Raw genomic sequence first — 19958 nt, 5'->3', positions numbered from 1 at the left:
AAGTCCCTTAACCATTTGGCTGTGAAATATCCTCTTCTGTTTTAACTTATTATATTTTGGAGGCATTAGAACTGCTCTTCATTCATCTCTTGATGGCTTTGTAGAGCATTGGTAACAGTCTGAATAACAGATACGTTTCTGAGCTCTAGTTCGTTCTTGGGTATTTTGCTTTTTATCATTGGCAGAAAAGATAATAGAAGTCGAGGGATTTGTTTTTAGTTGTGGATAGAAAATCAGGCATGGAGTCCCAGTCCTAGATTGAAAGCCTTAGCTATTTTCAACAAGGATCTGGTTGGGAAAAGAGAGAGGGAAGGAAGAGGTGTGTGTTTATTTATACCGAGTAGAGAACAGCAGATTTGGGAGGCTAGAATCAGAAATCTTTGATTTGTGGCTGAATGAAAAATTATGTGAATTGCTGCTGTCATCTTGTTACTGTGAAAGTGTTGAGTATAGTTTCATGCATTCCCTTCAAGTTTCATGATTTGAACTTACCTTCACGCATGATCTCTTTTTGTGTTTTCATGATAGCAAATTACAAATTCCTTTTTTAATTTAAAAAGAGACTCAAATCTACCCTTAAAATATCCACAGGTACAGTGGGAATTGTGTGTTGGGGGCAAACATTCTCATTCACAAGCAAAATTTCACTGGTTGTTTTTTCTTTTCTTTTCTTTTTTGTTTCAGGACTTGATTTCATTGGGGTTGAGGGGTCAAATTATCCCCGAAAATTTGAGACTGCTCCTGGTATGATACATCCAGGCGCCTAACTGCCCCGGATATTTAATAGATTTTTATGAACTGAAATATCTGTGGATATGTCATTTTTCTGTCTTCCTGCTTTTTATTTTTCTGCTTTTTTCTCTCATATTCTGTGCCTGTTTTTCCTCCTTAAAAAAATTAGTTTATTTAATGAATATTTAACATTTACATTGTCTGTGCTTTTTGCTGATGGAATGGAAGCCCTAATCTTTTGTTCAGAGCATTTGCACTGTTTCTGCGCCTTAACGCTTCCTCAGTGTAGTCCTTCTCCTTAGCCAAGACCATATGTCCTATATAGGAAGGTGTCAAGTAGCTGTCTACAGTCTTCCTTTCCATTCCAGATGCAGTCGCCAGAGTGCAGGGGAAAAAAAATTCTTGCATTGAGAGATAGCCTCTCAGTAGTAAATAACTTCTTAGATCACTTCCAATTCTAGGATTGTGTGTATGTGTTAACCCAGATTTTGGATTCCAATTAGCCAGGGTGGGATGGTTGTCAATGGGGAGGAAAAATGCCATCACTAGAGAAGGAGAGAATGTGGTTTGTAACTTATCTAAACTGAGATTGGACTTTAGTTTGATTTGGAGAACATTGTCATTATTAAGTGGTTTGGAATTTCCCTGGCACAGTTTTAACATTTTCCTGGGAAGGGCATTGCACTGAACATATTTTTCTCTAGGAAATAGGATTTTTCATTATTAAATGTTTAGGAGAATTTCAGACGGTTTTGTAGGTGTTAGAATATTTCTCTTCAGTGACAGTGAAATCTGAATGCCACGCCTTCATTCTTTCATTCTTGTAAGAAGTTTTCTTCATTTGGAGAGAATGTTTTAAGAATTATTAAATATATACTGTTATTCTGAAGAAGAAAATAAGGTGTTTTCTGGTCCTTGCTACACAGAGGTTCCTATTTCTTAGTGTGGTTCTTTGGTTGAAGGGAAGAATTTTAGGTCTCATAGAAACTCACCTACGTTCCTTAAAAAATGACAGGTTCCTTTTCTGAGCATATGCGTATACGTGAAGCAAAACAAGGGGAATGTGGAAGGTGGTTTGATTATTTACAGACTGTGCCATGACCTCAGCAGGTCAGATTTTGTGTTTTGTATAGTTAGGACCAGTACGGTAACTATTACACACATTTGATTTTTCAATCTCATCTCGTGTCTTCTGAAAAGAACAGATCCATTGGGGTTTCTTACAGTTAAATCAATACGATCTATAAACTTGACTTCTGCTGAGTATGCATTTTTAAATTTAATTTTTATTTTTGGCTGCGTTGGGTCTTCGTTGCTGCGCGTGGGCTTTTCTCTGGTTGCAGAGAGCGGGGCCACTCTTCGTTGCAGCGCACAGGCTTCTCATTGCGGTGGCTTCTCTTGTGGAGCATGGGCTTTAGGCACACGGGCTTCAGTAGTTGTGGCACACAGGCTCAGTAGTTGTGGCACACGGGCTCTAGGGCACAGGCTCAGTAGTTGTGGCACACAGGTGTAGTTGCTCCACGGCATGTGGGATCTTCCCGGATCAGGGATTGAACCCGCGTCCCCTGCATTGGCAGGCGGATTCTTAACCACTGCGCCACCAGGGAAGCCCTGAGTATGCATTTTTAAATTCAGTTCCCATAGCAGGTAGGTGTCAGTGCTCTCAGTTTGGATTTCAAGCCTTTCCTTCTTCACTGCCCTTTGACTATAATGTGGCAGCCATTTGTGTTCCTCTGCCCCTGCTGCCATCTTTCTTCAGACTGCCTGCAGTATTGTCTTATACCAAATAAGTATAGCTTGCATGTTTCAGTTTAAATTGTCTGCTGCCATTTCACTGAACGGACTACTAAGTCAGAGGACTGAAGGCCCTTAAGAGATTGCTTGGAGCATTGGGTCCATTGGAGTCTTGCTCTCTCTTGCATTTTCTCTCTCTTTCTTACTGTCTCGCTCTCTTTCCTATTACAGCTGTGTAACAAGAACTGAAAATAGCTGTGAAATCATAATCTTATTAAAACCCTGGTTGTTCTGAGGTATCCCTTTCTAAAAAGTCCTTTCCTCCCTCTGAAGCCCAAGAATCCCTTCTGATTACTAAATTCTGGTTACACTTCTGGCTGCCAAAAGTTTAATACATCCGTATTTTCTGCCTATGCTTGGTACTGGCACTTAAAATTACTTCATTGTTTTTCCTTTATTCCAAGGTGCATGGAGGACTGCAACAGAGGAGTGGGGAACTGAAGATTGGAATGAAGATGTAGGTATTCCCAGGTCATTCCTCATTAGTACCTTCTATCCCTAAGTGGTGTTTAGGGATAGAAAATGGGTATGTTTCTACCCCTCAAAATTCACCCTTAAGATTCTGACCCAAAACTTTTACATCCAAAATAGTGTTCTGAGCCAGAACATTTCACATATGTTATATGAAGGAGACTGGGCATGAACAGGACTCTGTGGAACCAGACTATGGAAAGGGCAAGTGCACTTGTGTAAGTCCAATATCTGATTGTCGGATTTATCCCAGGAAGAGATGGTGGTTGGGTAGGGCACTAGCAATGGAGTTAGGCAGGTAGTGCATTGAGTAACAGCTTCTGGTGGCACATGACTCTCCTTGGAGCAAATCAGTTATTTGGTTCACATTCAGGCATTGGTATATGGTCCTGTAATTGGCTTAGAGATGGGTACAGATGAGAGTTACAGTACCAAGTTCTTAAGTTTACAGTCTGGTTGACTCTGGGACCCCTTTTGTTCTTGTACTAAGAGCCCAACGTGGTGATTGTAATTGAGATGAACATGTAGGTTTGGCTATCTTCCAGATTGACTAAACTAGGAAACCTCATAGATGGATGGCACATAAACAAGCTATATGAATTCACTGGAGTAGTACCTGAGTAAAAGAATTTTGCTGATCCCTGGTCACAGTCAAGCTTTTGCTGTGAATTACAGTTTCCCGTGATCATGGATGAACTTTCTTGTACTTGTATTGATTCAGTCAAGACAGAATATGATAAGAGGAAATGATGTGTCAAACTGTTTTGGTTTTCAGGCCTGAGTTTTAAAATTCTGGATGTATCAGCATCAGAGGGTGATTCTTTTCTATTGTAGCAGAGCTAGACTGCTTTGTGAATACTTTCTAAGATTTGGCTTGTCTGCTTAACCACCTTCCAGAGAATGATGTATTTGGGGGAGTGGATTCCCTGTTTTTAGAGGGGAGATTTTAATCAAAGAGTTTTTTAAAAAAATCAACTTTTGGGGAATTCCCTGGCAGTCCAGTGGTTAAGGACTCCATGCTTTCACTGCTGAGGGCCGGGGTTCAATTCCTGGTTGGGGAGCTAAGATACCAGAAGGCCGGGCAGCATGCCCCCGCCCCCCAAAAAAAATCAACTTTCGAATAGTAGGAAGATTTATTCCCTACAATTGCTTACCTAATTTTAGTGTTTTATAGTGGAGAGACTAGGTGTAGCAAAGTCAGTTTTAAGGCAAAAAATGCCTTAAAAAAAAAAAATATATATATATATATATATATATATATATTTGGTTGCACCAGGTCTTAGTTGTGGCAGGCGGGCTCCTTAGTCACGGTTCCAGGTTTCCTTTAGTTGGGGCTCGCCGGCTCCTTAGTTGGAGCACGTGGGCTCCTTAGTTGTGGCATGCGAACTCTTAGTTGCGGCATGCGTGTGGGATCTAGTTCCCTGACCAGTGATCGAACCCAGGCCCCCTGCATTGGGAGCACGGAGTCTTATCCACTGCGCCACCAGGGAAGTCCCCAAAAAATACATGTTAAAATTATTCCTCCATATATCAACTCATCAGCACTTGGGCCCTTACTGCTCAAAAGCCAAGAATTAACTTATTTCTGTCTTCATCTTGGCTGTGATCTTCCTTTCTTTGAGAGGAGTAGTGGAAGATAAAGTATGGTTTGGATTGAGGTAGGAGTTGGGAGCTGTAGCGGGAAAATATAAAGGGGCTTTCTCTGTTTTTCTGTCTAGCATATTCACCTTCCTGTAAGTTCAGTGCACATATTATGTGACTCCACTAGATTTTATTGGGTTTCTTGATTCTATCCTCTCTTTCGATAAAACCATTGTGCATAGATAGAAGGGGCTTGAAGGTCAGTCCATTCAGGATTCCTTAGAGTAGATAGTTCTCTCTTCTAAGGGTTTTCCCCTTTTTCTTGATGTTGAATTCCCCTTACCTATGCCAGGTTTCTGACTGAAACCTACCTAACACTAGGAGTGACTAATTCCTCTGTTTTCCAGCTTTCTGAGACCAAGATCTTCACTGCCTCTAATGTGTCGTCAGTGCCTCTGCCTGCGGAGAATGTGACAATCACTGCTGGTCAGAGGCAAGTGTGTGGTATAATTCAGTATCTTTTCCCAAGGGTATCTGCTAAGTTAGTTGTAAGGAAGAGTGGCACTGGGCCTCTTCAGACTCCCATGGTGTCGGTAATGATGATAACCAAATCACATTAGGGTCCTATTAAGTTGATTGGTAGATTTGTAAGAGTTGATATTAGTAATCTACTGAATGGAAATCCATATATTACAATTTTAAAGCTAACTCTCCCCCAAATAGCCCTTTAATACATAGGTCAGCCTTGTCAGCATCACAGGTATTGATTAAAGCTTAGAACTTGTAGTTAAGTCAGGTAAAGAGAAGCTGAAAGTGGAAAGTTTTCGTATATTTCTGAATTTGCAGAACTGTTCAACAGTTTCATCTCTTGCTTAATAGTTATGATCTTTGCCTGCTTAGCCCACTGAGTATGGTGATAATTTTTTTCCCTAGGATCTGGCTTATGAAATTTTTAGAACTTGAACATAGGTATTGGGGTCAGTAGAGGGAGATGACACTTGTCAGGGAATATTTTTATCCCCTGAAAGACTCTTGGATTATTTCTAGACCTGGGTATGATAGCTGTTGATTCAGAATGTCCTAAAGAGAAGTGCGATAGGAATAGGATGTTCAGGATGTCATTACCAGAGGTAATGTGTTTTTTGTTTTCATACATCTTTGTTGGAGTATAATTGCTTCACAATGCTGTTAGTTTTTGTTGTACAACAAAGTGAATCAGCCATATGCATACATATATCCCCATATCCCCTCCCTCTTGAGCCTTCCTATCCCACCCCTCCAGGTCATTGCAAAGCACCGAGCTGATCTCCCTGTGCTATGCTGCTGCTTCCCACTAGCTAGCTATTTTACATTTGGTAGTGTATATATGTTGTTGCTACTCTCACTTCGCCCCAGCTTCCCCCTTCCCCTCCGCCGTGTCCTCAAGTCCATTCTCTATGTCTCCGTCTTTATTCCTGCCCTGCCACTAGGTTCATCAGTACCATTTTTTTTAGATTCCATAAATATGCGTTAGCATACGGTATTTATTTTTCTCTTTCTGACTTACTGCACTCTGTATGACAGACTCTAGCTCCATCCACCTCACTACAAATAATTTAATTTCGTTTCTTTTTATGGCTGAGTAATATTCCATTGTATATATGTGCCACATCTTCTTTGTCCATTCATCTGTTGATGGACATTTAGGTTGCTTCCATATCCTGGCTATTGTAAATAGTGCTGCAGTGAACATTGTGGTACATGTCTCTTTTTGAATTATGGTTTTCTCAGGGTATATGCCCAGTAGTGGGATTGCTGGGTCATATGGTAGTTATATTTTTAGTTTTTTAAGGAACCTCCATACTTTTTTTTTTTTCCCCTATGATACCAAGTATCTGTGATTTTTTTTTTCCACACCAATTCTGCAATTCTCTGACACCAGCTGGGTGTTCTGACACTAACTCTCCAGAGTTAGCGCAGACCCAAGTTGACCGCTCAGTACCACAAGACTGCCTTTATTTACTTCAGAGGTCAGCTGCAAATGGGCCACCTGCACATTTCTACCCAGCCGACTACAAATTTGGGAGTTCTCACAGCCCCCTTCTCAGGTTTAATAATTTGCTAGAATGACTCACATAACTCAGGAAAGAGTTTTACTTGCTGTCCCTGGTTTATTATAACCAGTACTCAGGAAGAGCCAGGTGGAAGAGATGCATAGGGCATGGTATGGGGGTTGGTGGAGCACAGAGATTCTAAGCCCTCTCTGCGTGTGCTGCCCTCCTGGCACATCGATGTGTTCACCATCCCAGAAGCTCACTGAACCTCATTGTTCAAGAGTTTTTAATCAGAGTTTCATTACATAGGCATGATTGATAAAGTCATTGGTGATTGAATTCAATCTCTAGCTCCTCTTCCTTCCCTAGAAGTGGGTGGAGTGTGATGGGGCTGAAAGTTCCAACTCTAATCACTTTCTTGGTGTTTCTGGTGACCAGCCACCTTCTTGAAACTCTGTGAGGGGTCCCACCCTCAGTAACTTTATTAGCATAAGCTGGTTGAAAGAGACCAATTATGAAAAACAAAAGACACTCCTACTACTCAGGAAATTTGCAAAGCCCCTAGTATATATTTTCATTATACCACAAGTAACTTGAAATTTTTTAAAAATTTGGGGAAAAATTCCCCAAACCCTTCTTGTTCCAAAGCTGCTTGAGGATGCCAGCCAGCATTCTAGTATGTGGTTTTATATATTAGATATTGGTAATGACAGGTATTCAGTATTAAAATCATGGGTAAAAATTTGTAAATTTTGGCCCAATTATCGAGCTGCTGTATTAAAATTAACGTTTGATATTTCACTAAGTTAATTTCACTAAAATTAAAATATTTAACATTATTAAGGTTGGCAGCCTCATTGGAGCATAGGTAGATACTGTTGTGGCTCTTACACATCTGTTATTTTGATGAATTAAGCATTTCAGGGCTTTGTGTTTCTGGGGAGTGACTTCATTTTGATCTAACCATAATCTGAGTTGGGTGTTGAGGAATGCTGGAATGTTCATTCTTCATCAAGCTCCCATCTCTCCACCAGAATTGACCTTGCTGTTCTGTTGGGGAAGACACCGTCTTCCATGGAGAATGATTCATCGAATCTGGATCCATCTCAGGCTCCTTCTCTTGCCCAGCCTCTGGTGTTCAGTAACTCGAAGCAGAGTGCCATATCACAGCCTGCTTCAGGGAACACGTTTTCTCATCACAGTATGGTAAGTAAGGAAACATGGTGTATCCTAACCAAACTTTTCTGCAACCCCAGCACATACATACAGTAATTCCTTTCAGTGATACCCAGAGGTTTGGGGCAAGGTAAAGCGTCTTCTTTTGTCTTCCTAAGCTGACTTGGGTGTAGAGATGTCGAGTTGGGTAGTAGGGGATAGCTCTAGGAGAGGACTTAGCTTTGGACAGACTGAGTCATCTTATAAAAATGAGTTAGGAGACTTCCCTTGTGGTCCAGTGGGTTAGACTCCACGCTCCCAATGTACGGGGCCTGGGTTCGATCCCTGGTCAGAGAACTAGATCCCACATGCATGCCACAACTAAGAAGCCCACATGCTGCAACTAAGACCCAGCGTAGCCAAAATAAATAAATAAATAAATTAATTAATTAATTGTATTTTTTAAGTGTGTAGACTTTTAAAAAAAAATGAGTTAATATCATTTACTGAATACTTATTGTGCGAACATTGTTCACTTATTCTTTTTTTTTTTTAAATTCTGAAATATCTTTTTTTAAATTTTATTTATTTATTTATTTATTTTTGGCTGTGTTGGGTCTTCGTTTCTGTGCGAGGGCTTTCTCTAGTTGCGGCGAGCGGGGGCCACACTTCATCGCGGTGCGCGGGCCTCTCACTGTCGCGGCCTCTCTTGTTGCGGAGCACAGGCTCCAGACGCGCAGGCTCAGTAGTTGTGGCTCACGGGCTTTGTTGCTCCGCGGCATGTGGGATCTTCCCAGACCAGGGCTCGAACCCGTGTCCCCTGCATTGGCAGGCAGACTCTTAACCACTGCGCCACCAGGGAAGCCCCCACTATTATTCTTGAAGAGTGAAAATCAATGACAACCAATTTTAATACTAATTAGTATTAGTAATACTAACTAAACTTTGATGGAAGGTTGTAGCAGTTCCCTGTTTTTTGTTTGTTTGTTTTTTGTTTTTTGGCTGCACTGTGCGGCATGTGGGATCTCAGTACCCCGAACAAGGATTGAACCCATGCCCCCTGCATTGGGAGCACGGAGTCTTAACCCCTGGACCACCAGGGAAGTCCAGCAGTTCCCTGTTTCTTGAGAGAGCAGAATTGTCATATGTATTCATTTAAACCAGACATTTCTGAGCTAGGCTTCTGAAAACTTGGGGTCTTCCTGAATCTGCCCACTTACTAGCTATTTCTCCCTTTCTCTCTAAGTGGGGATAAGAGTGCTTGCTGTGCCTATCTTACAGGGCTTCAGGAAGATAAATAAGATAATGGGTAAAGTCTCCACAAATCTGGAAGTAATGGTATTGGTTATTAACAACCTAGAGCACTTCTGGCAAATGACTTGTTGATTCAGAATATTTTTTAAAATTCAGAGTCATCAATTATAGCAAAGGCTAAATAACTAAACAAAGATGGTCAGTAAATCCTAAAAGTACTGCTTTTTCTCTCCTCTTTGCTTTTACTTTCCTGTTTATTTTTTGGTGGAGGGTTACTATAGTTGTAAGAGGTAAGAAACTACATGTGTGCATATACTTTTATTTTTCTAGTAGTAAGGTTATAGTAGTTACTTCAGCTGTAAAACTGCTAAGTCAGCCTCTAATCCAGAGCTGTTAGGTTTTTTAAAAAATAAATTTATTTATTTTTGGCTCTGTTGGGTCTTCATTGCTGCGCGCGAGCTTTTTCTAGTTGCGGCGAGCAGGGGATACTCTTCGTTGTGGTGCTCATGCTTCTCATTGGAGTGGTTTCTCTTGTTGCGGAGCACAGGCTCTAGGCGCTTGGGCTTCAGTAGTTGTGGCACAAGGGCTCAGTAGTTGTAGCTCACGGGCTTAGTTGCTCTGCGGCACGTGGGATCTTCCTGGACCAGGGATCGAACCCATGTCCCCTGCATTGGTATGCGGATTCTTAACCACTGTGCCACCAGGGAAGTCCCACTCTGTTAGCTTTTAACTGTTGTCTTAAAATAGTTTTTTGTGTTAATAGTAATTTGGTGGTTGATATTCTGCCATGTATGAGTGGTCACAGGAGAGAAAAGGTGGCAGAGAAGGGAGAGGAGTGTTGGGACTAAAAAGAAAAAGAAGGAAGAAACAAAATGGGACAAATGTCGTAGGAAGATATAATGAAGATCAGAAAATAACTATCAACACCTGAGATACATGACTGGAAAATGGGTTAAGTGCTCTGTGTCACTTTTAATTGCCTTTAATGTCTGGAGTTGAAGATTTACACCTAAATCCAAATTCTCATATCAAAAATAAGTTTTCAGTATACTTCCACTTTAACATTTTGTTTAATGTGTATCGTGTGATATGTGAAACTAAACATAAGTACTATTCTTTTTTCTCATTACCTGTGTTAATCAGTATGCTATTTAATGTAGTTCTTTTCCATTGAGGACAGAGATTAGAGGATTAATTTCCCTTGAAATTTAATACATGTAAGTAATATAGGAGCCTTTCCCCATTATCATAATATATGAATGTTAGGTAGTTTTCTATACCTTCAGTGTTTCACGCCTGCAGAATATTTGGTAATCATTGCTGTGCGGGATCATCTCTGTGCCGCAATCCTGTACTTTCAACTAGATTTCCAGTGTTTCTGTTCTTGTTTGTATAGTCTTGGGATACAGACTGAAGTGGGGGAAAAAAGTCTTACCTTGGGTTGGACAGATTGGTTTTGTATAAGCACCGCTTAATGATGAAGATCATGATGTGCTTAAGTAAGAACCTAAGAGAGACTAGACTAAATCTCCTTGGAGGTTCTTTAGAAAAGTCAAGGCCACATGGTTAATCTTCTGGTCTAGGCTGGTAGTTTTACTTGGTAGTAGGGAATAGAGAGAATCCCCCAAAAACATTAAGAGTAAATTTTGTTTTGTCATCATGATTACCCTGTAGAACTTGGATATACACAGAAAACAAGAAAATCATATTGACTCATTACTTGATCTTTTAGTGCAGAAGTTGAGATAGCCCCTTAACTTTGCTTCTTTGTCTCTATGCTAGTTATTAGAAACATTGAGATGAAGCTCAGTTAGCTATTTTTGTTCTTTTTGAGCTGTTCAGTGGAAGGGGCAAAGATTTTAATGGCTGAAGTGAAATTTTATATCACCTTCATGTTAGCTTAATAATCAAGTATTAGTTGATTTAAAAATTCAAAGGGGGAGAAAACCCCTCCAGTCATTAAAGGAGTCCCTGAGAAGGAGGGAGGGGAAAGTGATGGTAATGGTATAAATATTTTTTAATTTATTTTTGGCCGCATTGGGTCTTCGCTGCTGCATGCGGTCTTTCTCTAGTTGCGGTGAGCGGGGGCTACTCCTCGTTGCAGTGTGTGGGCTTCTTATTGCGGTGGCTTCTCTTGCTGCGGAGCACGGGCTCCAGGCACGCGAGCTTCAGTAGTTGTGGCAGGTGGGCTCAGTAGTTGTGGCTCGCGGGCTATGGAGCGCAGGCTCAGCAGTTGTGGCTCACGGGCTCAGTTGCTCCACGGCATGTGGGATCCCCCCGGACCAGGGCTCGAACCCGTGTCCCCTGCATTGGCAGGCGGACTCCCAACCACTGTGCCACCAGGGAAGCCCCGGTAATGGTATAAATTTTAATGGCTCTTATTTTTTTGACTGCTTGTTTTGTGCCATGCACATATTAAATGCTTTATATAGTATTTGTTTAATCTTCCTGCACCTTTATGAGGTACTACTTTTATTCCTATTTTCAGATGAGGAAAACGAGGTACAGACCAATTACAAGTAATTTTTCCACAATTATTTAACCAGGATTTGAATCTAGACAGTCTGAGTCCAGAGCTTATGCTGTAATGGACTATTCTATTTGGTGACATTCTTTTTTTTAAATTTTATTTAATTTATTTTTATTTCTAGCTGTGTTGGGTCTTCATTGCTGCACGCGGGCTTTCTCTAGGTTTGGCGAGCGGGGGCTACTCTTTGTTGCGGTGCGCGGGCTTCTCATTGTGGTGGCTTCTCTTGTTGCAGAGCACAGGCTCTAGGCGCGTGAGCTTCAGTAGTTGTGGCACGCGGGCTCAGTAGTTGTGGCTCGTGGGCTCTAGAGCGCAGGCTCAGTAGTTGTGCACACAGACTTAGTTGCTCCGCAGCATCTGGGATCTTCCTCGACCAGGGCTTGAACCTGTGTCCCCTGCATTGGCTGGCAGATTCTTAACCACTGCGCCACCAGGGAAGCCCTGGACATTCTTTTTTTTAAAAAAAATATTTATTTATTTATATTTATTTTTGGCTGTGTTGGGTCTTCGTTTCTGTGCGAGGGCTTTCTCTAGTTGTGGCAAGCGGGGGCAACTCTTCATCGCGGTGCGCGGGCCTCTCACTATCGCGGCCTCTCTTGTTGCGGAGCACAGGCTCCAGACGCGCAGGCTCAGTAGCTGTGGCTCACGGGCCTAGTTGCTCTGCGGCATGTGGGATCTTCCCAGACCAGGGCTCGAACCCGTATCCCCTGCATTGGCAGGCAGATTCTCAACCACTGCGCCACCGGGGAAGCCCCCTGGACATTCTTTACTTGTCTTACCTATGCTGGCTCTTAACCAGGATAAGTGTTTTGCTTTTGTTTGTTTGTTTTTTGAGTAGCTGAACAAGGTTGCTTGACTGTGGATTTCTCTAATCTCTGTGTTGATCTACAGGTGAGCATGTTAGGGAAAGGATTTGGTGATGTCGGTGAAGCTAAAGGCAGCAGCACCACAGGCTCCCAGTTCTTGGAGCAATTCAAGACTGCTCAGGCCCTGGCTCAGTTGGCAGCTCAGCATTCTCAATCTGGAACCACCACCACCTCCTCTTGGGACATGGGCTCCACCACACAATCCCCATCGCTGGTGCAGTATGGTGAGAAATACGGAAAGTGATTTGAATTCTTTAAGCATTGGAGCATTACTGCCAAGAGGCTGGCAGAAGTAGGGGTGGAGAATGTGTTCTGAAGTGAGGAGAAGGGCAGCCAACTGGCTCTTTTCCCACAGTGATTTCCCCTGGTGAGATAGGCTCAGTTGAGAAAGCTGGGGAATAATAAATAAATATGTAAGTTGAGGCTGTATATCTCTTTCATCAAATTTAGCCCTGTACACATTTGCAGTCTTCTGTTGACCTGAGGATGTTTTGGGTTTTCCCTAGGTTTATCTTCAGTATTTGAAAACATCATACTGCCTTTGGGCTTTTCCATTTTAGGACCTTACACTTTAAACATGGACAGTTCCTGGATTCCTTTCTTACATAGGCAGGGTAATAGTTTTGATTTGATTCGGTTCTACTTAACAAATAAAATCCTATGATTGCCATCTATAGAAATGAGATTAAATCTTAAAAGAGGACCTGTTTATATGAGTTTCTGATTCCTGGGACCCTAATTCATGGCTCTAGAGCAGGATAATAGCATTTTCTTGAGGTTCACGAGCACCTCTGGCCTCATGCTTATTGGATTTCCTCGTGCAGATTTGAAGAACCCAAATGATTCAACAGTGCACAGCCCCTTTACAAAGCGCCAGGCTTTCACCCCATCTTCAACCATGATGGAGGTGTTCCTTCAGGAGAAGCCACCCGCAGTGGCTACCTCCACTGCTGCACCTCCACCTCCGTCTTCTCCTCTGCCAAGCAAATCCACCTCGGCTCCACAAATGTCTCCTGGGTCTTCAGACAACCAATCGTCCAGCCCTCAGCCGGCTCAGCAAAAACTGAAACAGCAGAAGAAAAAAGCCTCCTTGACTTCTAAGGTATATTTGAACTTTTAGATAGATATTATTTTAGGGCAAAGGGGTGTGGGATTTGAGAATTGAGATTGTAAGGGTGTAATTTGGAGGTTTGAAGCAGAAGTTTTTTATTAGTCTTACAGTAAGCTTATAGTAAACCATTACTTTTTCTTCTCTACAGATTCCTGCTCTGGCTGTGGAGATGCCTGGCTCGGCAGATATCTCAGGGCTAAACCTGCAGTTTGGGGCGTTGCAGTTCGGGTCAGAGCCTGTCCTTTCTGATTATGAGTCCACCCCCACCACGAGCGCCTCTTCAAGCCAGGCTCCAAGTAGCCTCTATACCAGCACGGCCAGGTAGAGGAAACAGCCGTCATAAGACTTGTTTTATCAGACCTTTACCAGTTTTTCTAAATCTCTTGCTGATCCCCAGAACTCTGGACAGGCCAAGCCTCTGATTGAGTGAGGGAAAAGTAGCCAATTGTAGCATTTTGTTGAGCACTTTAAGATATTGTTACTAGGTTTTTCCTAACTCTAAACAGAAATGTATCCCTTGGGCACTTCTAGAATATCCAAGCACAGTTCTTAGAGACGTGTACCCCACCTTTAACAGAGTACCTTGGCATCTACCACAGCTAAAATTGCTTTTGACACTTTTAGCCCCTTGGTGTGGACTTAAGCCTACGAAGGATGTAGCTTTGAACTCCTAGGAAGGAGGTAACATTAATATATTACACAATTAAAAGAAACCTTTCCAGTAGAACCTTCCCTGCCTCCTCTGATAGCTATCAGGGAAGGCCATCTTAAGCAGTAGAAAATCCTGGAGGAATTCCAGAGTACTAGGGTATTTTTTTCAATCCTTAGAATTTAAAAATAGAGATGTCTTGCCCCAGCCTAGCTCCTTTGAATCATAATTGCTGTTAATGCATATGAATATTTTAAAAGTTCCTTTCAAGAGAATTTTACTTCATAGGGTTTTTGAGAGGGCCAGGAGCTCAGAATTCCTTAAAATGAACATGAGCAAAAGGTGATTTTTCCCACGTTTAGGGTTCATGTTATGATGGTATCAAAGGGACCAAGAGTTAGTATATCCTTTCTACTGACTTTTAGCCTCTTTTTCTAATAACAGCAGGATGTAAGGAAACAAGAATTTTTTCTCTTCCTTTAAGAGTTGAAAATGTTTTTAAACTCGATTCTTAGCTTAGATCCCTGGCTCTATAGGAGGTGGAAATTCCTACTGTTGTCAAGAGAAAATTGCGGCAGTTTCTTTTATTTGTTGCTGGAATTTTTCTTTTTGATTGTAATCAACTTAGACAAGTAGTAGATCTCCACTGTTTTAGTATCAGCGGATCTGCTCTATTCATCACTCTCAGATTTTCCTTCTCCGTTCCCCACAGTGAATCTTCATCCACAATTTCATCTAACCAGAGTCAGGAGTCCGGTTATCAGAGTGGCCCAATTCAGCCGACAACCTATACCTCCCAAAATAATGCTCAGGGCCCTCTATATGAACAAAGATCCACACAGACTCGGCGGTACCCCAGCTCCATCTCTTCATCACCCCAAAAGGACTTGACTCAGGCAAAGGTATTGGCTTCACGAACCCCTGGGCATTGGTTAGGAGAATAGTGGGCAAAATCTCTGAAATATAAGTGTTTTACTTCTTGACAAATGGTGCTAAGACACCTCTGAAGTGCTGATTGAGAAGCTGAACCACATTTTTGTGGTTGGTGAAATAAAAGTTCTCTTCACTAACCTTGGAGACTTAGAGCCAGAAGATCATTCTCTTTGCACTAAAGATTCATTCTCTTTAGTAAAATCAGTCTCAATTACCTGTTTTCTTGGAAGATCTGATTGCCAGCCTTCTGTGGGTGCATATCAGTAGACCTCACCTTGCTATGTCTTGGCTTGGTGAGGGGGACAGCATATGCTAGAGGCAATGTGGAGTGACTGTCAGATGCAGCCAGCAGAATAGGTGGTTTGGCTGAACTGTCATACTCCCACATCCTCCCCCAGGGATCACTGGATTTGGACCTTTCCTGTATCTGTTTGGGGTTTGGGATCTCTTCAGCAGTTTGGGCATTGCCTTCTGTTGCCCTGGGTCACACAGGGTTGGTATATCTTATTTTTGTTGTTTCTAAATTTTTGTTGTTTTTATTTTGTTTAGGTAGTATACATTATGTTAATCCTTTCATTAACTTCTAGAATTTCTCTGAAAGAAATTGGTTGACAGAAGTTAAGCTGAGTCAGTGTGCTAACTTGACCTATTCACTTGAGTTTGTCTGTTTCTTATTCCTCTGTTTTTTGTACCAGAATGGCTTCAGTTCTGTGCAGGCCACGCAGTTACAGACCACGCAATCTGTTGAAGGTGAGTGTTCTCCAGGCTTTTTCCTCTCAGTTGTAGTGTTTTTACTCCCCTTTAAATATTTTTGCGTTTCGTAGATTGTTGTGAAAAGAGCCCTGCCTCAATGATCAAAACTCCTGGTATAGTCTTAGCTTGGTTCTTTCTACCTTGCTGTTTAATCTCAAACTATCGTAAGTTTCAGGTTCTCTGTCTTGTAACAGTGATAATCCTCTGGGTTCTCTTTATTGGACGAATGAGATCAGTGCTGTGAAATGCTTGGAATTAAAAAAAAAAGAAAAGATTGTACCTAAATGTTAGTGGTCCATTACTAAATGACTCACACTCTTGTCTTTGGGACAGCCTAGGGCTGTCGTCACCTCTTAATAACTTCCTCTGATGAGGTGAATTCCTTTCTTTATTTCCAGGTGCTACAGGCTCTGCTGTGAAATCTGACTCACCTTCCACTTCTAGCATCCCCCCTCTCAGTGAAACGGTATCTGCAGCTTCCTTACTGACGACAACCAATCAGCACTCATCTTCCTTGGGTGGCTTGAGCCACAATGAGGAGATTCCAAATACTACCACCACACAACACAGCAGGTGATTTGGGGTGAGGATGGAGGTTTGGGTTGGTGAGTAGTAATAACAGAGCTCTCTGGTTCTATCTTGTCCTCTCTGCCTAGCAGAGACCACATTAGCTAAGTGGGTGACCTAAAAGCTATGGGAAGTAAAGACAGGAGGCTTTTTCCCCTTTTTCAACACCCATTCTTGCTTTAACTGCTCACTACCCCTGGCTGGCCATTGTGTTTACCATATGATCTCAGATCTCCTTGGTCCCATATTCTGCCTTCTTTGCCTATGTTCTTTTTTTTTTCAATTGATGTATAGTTGATTTACAATGTTATGTTAATTTCTGCTGTACAGCAAAGTGATTCAGTTATACATATACATATTTTTTTTTATATTTTTTTCCATTATGGTTTATCACAGGATATTGAATATATTTCCGTGTGCTATACAGTAGGACCTTGTTGTTCATCCATTGTATATATACTGGTTTGCATCTGCTAACTCAAAACTCCCACGCTATCCCTCCCCACCCCTCCTGCCAGCAACCGCAAATCAGTTCTCTGTGTCTGGCCTGTGTTCTTGACTGAAGCTTCAGGTCAGGTAACCATAGCCCTATGGCTAATGGCAACCTCTTTTACCTTACAGCACGTTATCTACTCAGCAGAATACCCTTTCATCATCAACATCTTCTGGGCGCACTTCGACATCCACTCTTTTGGTAAGTGTGATGCTATAAAAGAGGAAGTGTGGTCCTGTTACACTTAAACAACTATCCAACTGTAAGAGTCTCCCAAGAAGGGACTCTTGAAAATTTCTTCATGAAGTGGCAAAATGATAATTCATCTGAAGTTTCAGGAAAGGAGTAAAAGGATGTTTGAAGCCAAGAGAGGCAGAAGAATCCAGAAATATTGCAGAGCTGTAGGCCAATTCTCAAAGCCCTGGAAGTGACTTTTTTTGAATATATGACCTTTTTTTTTTTAACACTGTAATTGGGTGGGGGTTTGTATGCTATGATAAATTCTGTAAGAACATACATCCCTTTCTAACTGGTACAGCCATTTTCATTCATTGGTCTGGGGTATGGCAGACATGAGTCCTGAAAATAATCAGTTTGAGTCTGGGCATCCTATGAAAGTAGAGGCCAGATGAGAGCTTTTGGCCAAAGAATTAATTTCACTGTTGTGATTTTATAACAATTTGTGGAATTAAGCTGAGATGGTAAGGAAGAAAACTAACTTCAGAAGGACCTGTTTTGGGCAAAGGTGTCTGGTTTGTTAAAAGCCTGGGGCAAGGTAATGAGGGTTAAGGCTTTCTCAGGAATCTCTCTTTCCTCAAGTATACTATTTCAGGTTTAAATTCATTAGAACTTGTACTTCTTTCTAGCTTGTGAACTGGTCCGTTGTGCTGGCGTAGTGAAGAAGAATGTGGGAGAGAAGACTATGATATATTTTTCAGACCTATCTTCTGTCTCCTCATTGACTAGTCAGTGTTGGTTTCTAGGGAGTTTGTCCCTACTCGCTCTGCTGCCTTTCTGAACAGGGTGATAATGTGCAGTGGGTCTGTTGTTACCATCTTTACCAGATGAATGTTGGGGAATGTGTAGCCAGACAGTATTTAGTAACTTCTTCTAATTACTTTGGCAGAGAGCACCCTAGTACCCTGCCTCAGCCTTCTTAATTGAGAAGTTGGTGTGATATAATCAACAGAAGGGATTGTCTTTCCTGACCTGTTATACTAATCACTGTTTCCTCCTCCTCTCTTCCACTGCACGGCCTTTTTGAAGCACACAAGCGTGGAGAGTGAGGCGAATCTTCATTCTTCCTCCAGCACTTTCTCCACCACATCCAGCACAGTCTCTGCACCTCCCCCAGTGGTCAGTGTCTCTTCCAGTCTCAATAGTGGCAGTAGCTTGGGCCTCAGCCTAGGCAGCAACTCTACCGTCACAGCCTCCACTCGAAGCTCAGTTGCTACGACTTCAGGTAACCCTGCATAGAAGATGAATTGCATTCCTTTGGTATGGACGAGCAAAGTAATAGTGTGACAAGATAAAAGTATAATTTCTCTTTCAGGAAAAGCTCCTCCCAACCTCCCTCCTGGGGTCCCGCCGTTGTTGCCTAATCCATATATTATGGCTCCAGGGCTGTTACATGCCTACCCGGTAAGTGAGACTGAAGGATCTTCTCCAAAAGAGGAAGGTGGTATGGCTATTCTTTATGGCTATGGCTTCAGGTGGAAGAATATAATTAAATAATAAATGAGTGGTTGTCACATGTAAACAAGTTTTTAATCTTTGTAGTTTTGGAAAAAAATAATTTTTTAGAGAGGAAGGACTAAACCTAGACCAGGTCCTCTATTGTGTATTTTCTTGGGTGAAACACAATTTCTGGGCCTCAGAAGCCAAAGGTCAGAGTGTCTAACTAGAATCCCTTTCAATTTCTTAGGAAATTATTTTCTCTAGTTGGATTGATTCCTAATTTCTGGGGGTCTATGCTGCCTCTGACCTAGTCGGAGTAGAGTTCCCTGACTTAGTCTGGGGCTATCTGAGAATAGGTGACTGACAGTAGTAGCCTTTTGCTCTGTTGTGTCTTCTGTCAGCTTCGTGTATTCAGTGCCTATTAAGATGAAGGATATTTATTTTAAAAATTTTTTTAAAAACATCTGTTTTTCAAACTTATGTTTACCAGGGGATTAGGGCGGGGGTGGGGGGGGAGGGATAAATTGGGAGATTGGGATGGACATGTACACGCTACTGTATATAAAATAGATAACTAATAAGAACCTACTGTGTAGCACAGGGAACTCTACTCAGTACTCTGTAATGGCCTATATGGGAAAAGAATCTAAAAAGAGTGGATATATGTTATATGTATAACTGATTCACTTTGCTGTACACCTGAAACTAACACAACATGGTAAATCAACTATACTCTAATAAAAATTAAAAAAAAAAACACTTGTTTTTGCCTTCAGAGAGTCTAGAAGAATATCATACAAATGAAACATCCATTAGCACTTTTTTAATACCTAACACACTACCTTAGTACCCAAACATTAAAGAGTAGAGTAAAATGTGAATCCTTTCTGAAGGAGATAAATTTTAAGCCATATTTTGAAGGGCAAAGGAGACAAAGACAGGTAGAATAAAGCAGGCTATGTGTGTATGACTTGTGCATACCCTACTGCTACCCAGAGGCCAGCCTAGTTGAATCACTGTGTAGCTCGAGGAAAGCTTCAAGACCTTTCATGAATCATGTAATCTCTTTGTATTTCACTTCTTTCTTAAAGAAAATGAAGGAAATAATTTATGTCCTCTTCTTCTTAAGAATGAGGATGAATGTTGATTTATCTTGTCTGTTAGCTCCTTGGTTTGCTACCATCATGACCAGTCCTCATTAATATTGTTACATGTTTGTATCTTTCAGCCACAAGTATATGGTTATGATGACTTGCAGATGCTTCAGACAAGATTTCCATTGGTGAGTATATGGTTGTAGAGCTTAGGAAAAGAAAGTGATCTTAAAATTAATGTTTGGATTATTCCAAATGTTCAGTTGAT

The 19958-nt window shown here is 41.6% G+C and overlaps 1 protein-coding gene across 24 annotated transcripts in view; it reads left to right on the top strand.

Moving 5' to 3' along the window:
• Nucleotides 1-19958, top strand: part of UBAP2L (ubiquitin associated protein 2 like) — a 43294-nt gene that overhangs the window by 13047 nt on the left and 10289 nt on the right. For 13 of the 24 annotated variants that reach the window (XM_082435305.1, XM_082435307.1, XM_082435306.1 and 10 more), the window contains 14 exons: nt 685-744; nt 2931-2983; nt 4986-5071; nt 7646-7817; nt 12439-12637; nt 13238-13515; nt 13673-13845; nt 14886-15075; nt 15802-15856; nt 16258-16432; nt 17048-17120; nt 18186-18381; nt 18472-18560; nt 19825-19878. In XM_082435305.1, coding sequence (XP_082291431.1) covers nt 685-744; nt 2931-2983; nt 4986-5071; nt 7646-7817; nt 12439-12637; nt 13238-13515; nt 13673-13845; nt 14886-15075; nt 15802-15856; nt 16258-16432; nt 17048-17120; nt 18186-18381; nt 18472-18560; nt 19825-19878 — 1853 coding nt within the window. The remainder of the gene's footprint in view (nt 1-684; nt 745-2930; nt 2984-4985; nt 5072-7645; nt 7818-12438; nt 12638-13237; nt 13516-13672; nt 13846-14885; nt 15076-15801; nt 15857-16257; nt 16433-17047; nt 17121-18185; nt 18382-18471; nt 18561-19824; nt 19879-19958) is intronic. The other 11 variants (XM_082435320.1, XM_082435319.1, XM_082435311.1 and 8 more) reach the window with 1 other exon arrangement.

This window comes from Balaenoptera physalus (assembly GCF_965194825.1).
Source record: "Balaenoptera physalus genome assembly, chromosome: 1".
Taxonomy (NCBI): domain Eukaryota; kingdom Metazoa; phylum Chordata; class Mammalia; order Artiodactyla; family Balaenopteridae; genus Balaenoptera; species Balaenoptera physalus.
The sequence above is the reverse complement of the archived record's forward strand: the minus strand, read 5'-3'. Positions and strand labels throughout refer to the sequence as shown.